This window comes from Ammospiza nelsoni, chromosome 3 (genome assembly GCF_027579445.1).
Source record: "Ammospiza nelsoni isolate bAmmNel1 chromosome 3, bAmmNel1.pri, whole genome shotgun sequence".
NCBI lineage: Eukaryota > Metazoa > Chordata > Aves > Passeriformes > Passerellidae > Ammospiza > Ammospiza nelsoni.
In genome coordinates this window covers 21,664,837-21,672,596 of record NC_080635.1, presented here as the reverse complement: position 1 = coordinate 21,672,596, position 7,760 = coordinate 21,664,837, and the positions used below count along the sequence as shown (strand labels likewise).

The 7,760-nt window shown below is 37.8% G+C and overlaps 1 protein-coding gene across 1 annotated transcript in view; it reads right to left on the bottom strand.

Annotated features, from left to right (window-relative positions):
* USH2A (usherin) overlaps window positions 1-7,760 on the bottom strand; it is a 372,326-nt gene that overhangs the window by 134,332 nt on the left and 230,234 nt on the right. The window contains exons 38-39 of the mRNA XM_059467734.1: window positions 4,251-4,401; window positions 3,941-4,083 (exon numbers count right to left, since the gene is read on the bottom strand). Of these exons, the coding sequence (XP_059323717.1) occupies window positions 3,941-4,083; window positions 4,251-4,401 (294 nt within the window). The remainder of the gene's footprint in view (window positions 1-3,940; window positions 4,084-4,250; window positions 4,402-7,760) is intronic.

The window sequence follows — 7,760 nt, the reverse complement described above, 5'->3', positions numbered from 1 at the left end:
CCTTTTGTCACCTCACCAGGTTTTATCTTCTCTTGTTTCAATTTCCATTTTTCTTTCTTGAGCTCATATGAACACATTCACAACAACTATTTATGGATTAGTTTATATACCTCAATTATATGGACCTAACTTACATAACTGAAGTAGGAGACCTGTCTTCTCAGACAAAAATATCATTAGCAGAGAAAGCAAGAGATTCCAAAGGTGGCAAACTGCTTTATTTATCCTCTTGTTCTGCACTGTCTCTCTTCATTGTCTATGTCAGGAAGATTTAGGAGAGTCAAGAATCATAGAATATCTAGAGTTGGAAGGGACCCATCAGGATCATCAAAGCACAACTCCACAACTCCTGACTCTGCACAGGATATTCCCAGGAGTCACACCATGTGCCTCAGAGTGGTGTCCAAACACTTCTTGAACTAAGGCTTGGGCTGTGAGCACTTCCCTGTGAAGCCTGTTCCTGTGTCCAACCAGCCTTTGAGAGAAGAACTTTTTTCTAATACCCAATGTAAACTTCCCCTGACACAACTTCAGGCCATTCCCTTGGGTCCTGCCACTCGTCAGCACAGAGAAGAGGCCAGTGCCTGATCCTCCTCTTCCCCTCATGAGGAAGTTTAATCTGTGATGAGATATCCCCACAGACTAAGCCTTTTCATCCTGGAATCAAAACATTCCAGATGAGAACACCATAGCACTCTCTATGACAGGAATAATGCTCCTGATTTGACAAGAAGTAGCTCAGCTGATACATTGCAGGAGCTCTTTTTTTAAATTTATTTTTAATTGCTTTTTTATCTCCAGCAACTTCAATACATAATGATCTCCAGTGACTACTGTGTGCTTTTGCCCTTACTTACTGTGAAGGAACATTGGGCTGGCCTATAACTTCATTCTGTATAAGAGAGATGAACTTGATGTCATTTATGTAAGAAATAAAAAATAAAAAATTGGACTACCTCCTAGGTACCTTGCAAAATCTTCTTTTCCAGCCAGTGCAAGCCAGACACTTTTAAAAGGGCTTTAGTAAGAGCTCTCCATACTGGAGCTGTATACTGATGCACAGAATCAAAATGTAGCCACGCCAGAGAATGTGCTGGTGACTGGTATGTTCTGCTGTATGCAGCTCACTGGGCTGCAGACAGGTTCTGGGCTGTTCAAAAGCTAATCAAGTAACAGGAAGCTTTTTTTTAAAGTAGAAATTTTGCTATCTTATAACTTGTCCAAGCCATGGTGTATTTTCTCAAGCACTAGAAAAAGCACCTCTCTTATTTGGGAGATATCCCTCTGAACAATGTATCAGACAATATAATTTTGCAAGTCCTAAATCTACACCATAGGAACCCAGGAGATGCCATTGGGGCAGCTTCAAGTAACTGTAACCAATGTCTTTGCAAATCCCAGAGACCTCAAAGGCTCCCCATAACTAAAGGGAAAACCTAACTTGTATCTCCTTTATTATATCTAGAAGGTTTAGTTTTATTTCTGAATACAATGTATGAGATTCTGTTCTCAGTTCAGTGGTACATACTGACCTCAGTTCAGTGGCCTTTACACTGATTGCAAGAGAGCTATCAGAAATTTACATTCAAATTACTGAAAGCAAGCTCTAATTCAGAAACTTCATCAAATGCTTCTATCTGTAGATATTCTGGCAGTAAATATGATGTTATACTTATCAAGATCACTGGAACAAACATCTTTTATTAATGTATGTTTAGCAGGTTTTAAAATATTCATAGTTATGTATATTTTGGTTATTTGGCATGGGCAGGCTAGACTTTAAAAAATGCATGGATCAGTTACTAGTGTCACAATCATGTAAAAGGAAGTATTTGAAAATTCTTTATTATATGTTTTCTAGCATTAAAAAATACCCCAAACCTACTAATTTGTACATTAAGATCTTCCATTGTCTGATACAATTTATTTTTATAGCAGCATTTACTAATTTTCCCTTAATGATTCCCAATATCCTCCTATTTTACCACATATTTATCATAAATTAAATATAATACACAGATATACTGTGAAATCATCAACTTGCATTACTGGAGTTCTACTGACTTTAAAAATGGATGTGTTGATTCACATCTATTGCTGTCAAGTGTATGTGCACACAGACACACACACATGCATATTTTTTATGCCTACAGGTACTTTATGCTTTGGTGAGACAAAAAAAGACATATATTTACAGAATAAAATTCAGTAAGAACATGTAGATACACAACTAGTTCAACAGAGTAAGAGATATGGGAAATTTCCACTATTAAATTGTACTTTAAAAAGTCAAAGTCTGTTGGCTAGAAGGGCCAGGAATTAAGTGTACTTCTGCAACAAACTGTCAGTACAGGCAGTTTCATAGGAATCATGTTGAAACCTTGACAAAAACATTGCTTAGACCCAATGACAATCATTCAGTCTTAAGCAATTGAGCTGAATATCCTTTCACAGATGGCAGCTCTCCACAATGACACCACTGAGTCCTCTGTCACCACTGAAAGTTGGCTGTTTTTTTTTTTTAAACGATGAGGGCTGTTGGATACTGCTGCATCTCCTGTGTGGGGCTTCCACCTACCCCTAACTCCTCAAAAGAGAATTTCACAATTGTACACCTACTACTTAGCACAAAAATATTTTTTATATCAGTAACAAGAGATGCCTTTGAAATGTACTTCTCTCATCTTTGTATGTGAAAAGAAACACTATGTGAACCAGCAGACCAGAGCTAAATAACTATTTCAATTTGAAAAAAATAGTCTTAGGAGCTGGTAGCATTTTGACTATGAATGCAGACAAGTTCAATAGTATTGTATCCACTTTTGTTAGCAAACAACGTACTGAAATAACTGAATCCCAGCAAGAATTGCTACAGGTTGATAACACAGGTCTGGTACCTAAAAACCAAATTCAGAACTTACATTTACTTATAGGTAGTATGTTCATAGAAGCATTAATACCTTTGGAGCTTAAATGAATTTATCAGATAAATTTCTGTTGTGAATCATTTGCTCAGCTTCAAAGGAAAAATGTTTTAAAGTTGTGGGAAAAAAACATTTTCTACTCAATGTTTTCTCAATATAGAGAGCTGACCATTTAGAGAAGGGACTAAAAACAAGTTGAGTCACCAACACTGAATATTTGCCAATGTTAGCTATCCTGCTACCTTGTACAAGAAAGCTAACAGCTCAGTTCCTTAAAAAAAAAAAAAAACAAGGCTGGAAAAAGTGTGGTTTGTATTTGTCTTGCAAACAACAAGCTCAAATTCTGTCATATGTTTTTGCTTACATATTGAATCAGGTGCGAAATCCTGTCCTGTTAACTAACTGGCCGTACCTATACTCTGACAGCTGGTTGCTAAATAAAGGGGCTGTTGAAAAAATTGTGGGGAGTGAGTCTGGAGAACATAGGACTATTAACAATGGAAGTGATGGGATTGACAATGACAAACCAAATTTCAGACCAGCAGGCCACTACTTTGAATTAACAAAAATCACTGGGAATGAAAAGTTCTGTGGTATCTTGAGTATTCTCAACACAGAGATAAGACAACTGTCATATACTATTAACTTCAACTTATTTTCTCTGATATGACTGAAATCAGAATCAAGTCCCTGAATATAAAGGAACACCACTTAAAAAGCTGTACTTACCAGTGTATCTTAAACTAACCATATACTGCTAGAAGGATATTTTATATAGAAATAACATACTGCTGCACAAAATATGTATGTAAAGATCCATATTTTAAGTGAATATGTAAGACAACAGATACTTGATCCTTTAGGAGTTTTTACTTCAAGTTAATACTAGGGAAGGAAATACATTACTGCTATATAACTGAGAAAGCTAGATAACTTAAAGAAATTAAGTACAATGGCAGCTAGACTGTTATCTATATTTTCTGCTAAAGGGAGCTAAATAAGATCTGACTGCTTACTGTCCTCTGCTGTAGTCATTGAAGTCCAGTTGCTGTAAGCATTGCCAAAACCATTGGAGGCAACCACTCTCATCTCATACTCAGTGTAGGGCTGCAGGTCCCCAACCCGGTGCTGTAAGGAAGCAGTAGGGCTGGGAAGCAAACTGCAAAGAAAAACAGCATGAGTTACTTCAGAACGCATCCCAGCACATCAAAAATGACTAAAACATTAAGTCTTGTAATGAGACCAGCCACCCTAAAGGTGAGTGTGTTCAAGGGAAGGGGACTTTGCTAGCTGAGCAGTGGATGGTGGCCGTGCTGCTGTGCGTACTCTAGAATGTCACCAGCAGAACGCCGCCGCCGCATCTGGAGTCGGTAGCTGGGCGCGCCCGGGGCGTTGTTGCGAACTGGTGTAGACCAGACAACCTGAAGACTGGTCGGAGTGGCAGATGAAAGCCTTGGAGGCATCACGCCATCTGGAGCTGTTGAAAAACATGGATGAATTAGAGCAGAGAAAACCATGGAGAACATATGCCATGTGGAAACAGAATGCTCCATATACTGGAAAAACTGTTCCTCAGGATCAACAGTAATGTTAACATGGTCCATTTAGTTTAACATTTTCACTACTGAACAATGCTGATTCTTAATTTTCTTCTTTCCAATATGTGAGTATCATCTTGCTAAAAGCAAACCTCCAAACACCAAAAGTAATTCAGAAGCAACATATTTTCTACCACCTGTTCAAACATTATCTGTTTCTCCCTGTGCCCAGCTCTGCCACCCTGAGAAGCTAAGGAAATGCTCACAGAAATGTTACCCGGCATGAGTAAAATTGTTCAGACTTTTTATCATTCAGATACCTTCTTGCCCTTACAAATTAATAATAATTTAACAAGAAAACAGAGGAAATTTTACGTTAAGAACATCTTTAGATAGAAATCAAAATAAGATTCACAGAAGTCTCAGTCTGTAGCCCACTGTTTTGTTAAGGAAATTAATTTTTATGAAGTCCAAGGAACTGCAGATCAAAATGTGTCAGTAATGATACCACCAATGACCTTTCACTGCTGCAAATTTCACTGCATGCAGTAAAAAGAACTATGACAATTTGCACCTGTGAGTTTATGGCTTTGCTTTTTCTTTAACAAGAGATCAATCTGTTGAAGAAACTTTATGTATTTAAACACATCTGTAACTTTTATATACAACACATCTGTAGCCAGCCAATATCTCTGTAGCTTTTTTCTAGAGTTAAAGCACTGGAAAGTTACTGCCTTTGTTATTTAAACTCTTGTATAATAGTTTTTCTTTTCATGGTCCAGTACTTACCATTTGCCTTTTTTCCTTTGGTCTTTCTAACAGAAATTCTTTTTCATTGCTGTTATTTTCTTCTTGTCTCTATTGAAGAAAAACCAGTCTCACAGGTCTCTAACTTAAAGTGCAGTTGTAAGCCTCCAGGGCCTAAGTTGTAAGTTTTAAGATGAGCAAACAGTAATTTACAGTAAGCTTTATTATTTTCATTTACCACTGGTGTATGAGGTGGTTACTAAGAGGGAAGAAACAGACTTTGTGATTCACTGTGTGAGTCATTCTCTCCCTGAGACGGGTGAAAGGATGCATCAACTCCAAAAAGAAAGACATCAATCACATCTAATAGTTTTTATTTATACTGATATATACATTAACAGATATGTGAACTAGCATCTGATATTTTTACTCTGATTATACTTACATCTGGGGCACTTCCACATTTTTCATCTCCAGATCCAAATTGTATTACAGGGAAAGTCACAAAACATGTCCTGCTCCAACCTAAGAAACTTATTTCCTTTACATTAATTTCAAGCTCTGTCAGTTCTCATACAAAATTTTTACTAAAAGCTGGCTTCTGGGGTACTGGAGTTATCAGGTACTTCTGATAGTTGTGCCCCTAGCCCTACAGCCCTCCTGGTTTTTTTCAGAACAAGATGAAGTACAACAGAACCTCCAGCTTCCCTCATTTCCTTCTGCTCCTCTCTGTCACTGTGAAAAAGAAAACATATAATATGGGGGCATGAGCCAATCTGTGTTTGGATGCTCTTTCCTGCTGCTGTTATCTACATCTAGGGGAAAAGGCTCTGGTAAATCCCAAGTAAACTTGAAAATCTTCCTGTTTCCAAATCCAGAAAATATCTGAGATTTACGTAATTCACGGTCTGCAAATCCCATGCCAACACCTTCAAGGCCAATAACGAGCTTGTGAGCACTTCACCTCAGAGAGAAGAAGGTGGCTGACTTAACTTAAATAGCTCCAATATCCCTCCAGCTGAGCCATCAAAAACAAACATTTGCACACCAAATGTCTCTGCACATGACATTCACTCTCACAGTAAAATGGAAAACTCATTTATTTACCTTACATAACATTGCTCTGTTTAGCACCAACATAAGCAGAGTTGGATTTAAGTTGCGCAATAAAAGTTTTAAAACTTATGGATGTAAAGTATAGTACTCTCAGACAATAATGTATTTTTCTGGCATCCTTTATAAGGTTATTCCTGAAGTCAAACTGAGATAGTGCAAGAAAGATGATGCAATGAAAATAAAAATTTTTAGTTCAGGGTTTTTAAGCTGACACCAACAGAAAGAGTCAATATTCCTTCAAAGCTGGGTACTACCTCATTTGAAACGAAACTGTCTGCAGATTAAAATACACCAGTTTTTAAAGTTCACACAGAAATTCTACACAGCAAGAAAAGCTACATCTAAAAATGAATCTAATTAACCGACCTAGTAATTTGGCCAGGAAGTCAAAGTTCACGTTATTGAGGGGACAGTGTGAGGCACCTCACTGAGGAGGCAAAAGCGTTAAATTTATTTGCAGCTCTGTCAGGACACATGACTTCACCTTTGTCTTTCATTTACCAGTCTGTTAAATGGAGATAATAATACTGATCCTTCTTTGTAAAGCTCGCTGAGATCTACAAAGTAAAAGCTCAGATTAAGCTTTATGTATGTAGAGAGGTGGTTATTATAGTGACACAGGAATGTTCATCAAAAAACAAAGATGTAGCTGTCTAAATGTCAATAACAATTCCACAGTCTGGATGTTATTTTAATGGCGTAGGTAATCTCAGCTAAATGTTCAAATCTCTTCTACCAACAAAAGCACAGCATAGGGAAGAGCAGAAAATTTGGACAAATCTCTACTGTGAAAGTCGCCTGACCCTGAGTCTTGTTGGTAGAACAAGCCAAGCCCACTACTTTCAAACCAACATGTTTCAATATACAGCAACTGTATTTATCTGAATGACTTCCTGTAGCCCACAGGGAATTTCCTCAGTGATGTACTAGTGACTGTTCTCCAAAGGAATGGGGCAGGGGGGCAGGAGGGTACAGCAAATAAATTGTCAAGTCTCTGCTGAGTCATAATGAGAAAGGTGCTCTATTAAACTAATCACGATTTGCTCATTAAAACAGCAGAGCACTTACCCCCCAAAATGGTAATTCTAATTTGCACACAAAACATCCTCTGACTATTTCAAGCATTCCTCATCATCAAGGTCTTCAGTGTAACATTTCCCCCAGCTTAACCCTTTTTATCCAATCCATATCCCCAAGAGACTCCTCACTACCCAAGTAATAACTGGCAACAAGCAATAATTCTACTGTGAATTTCTCAACAGAAGAGCCATGTATCTATCAGCTTGATATATCGTCTTTAAGATGCAGTGTTGCACAAAAATCTCCCCTCGAGCTTTAATATGACCCTCAGGGGGCAAGCACTCCACTTGCAACCTACTGAATCAACATCTAGCCCAGTAAATCCTCACTTAGCAGGGCAGAAAGTCATGCTTTG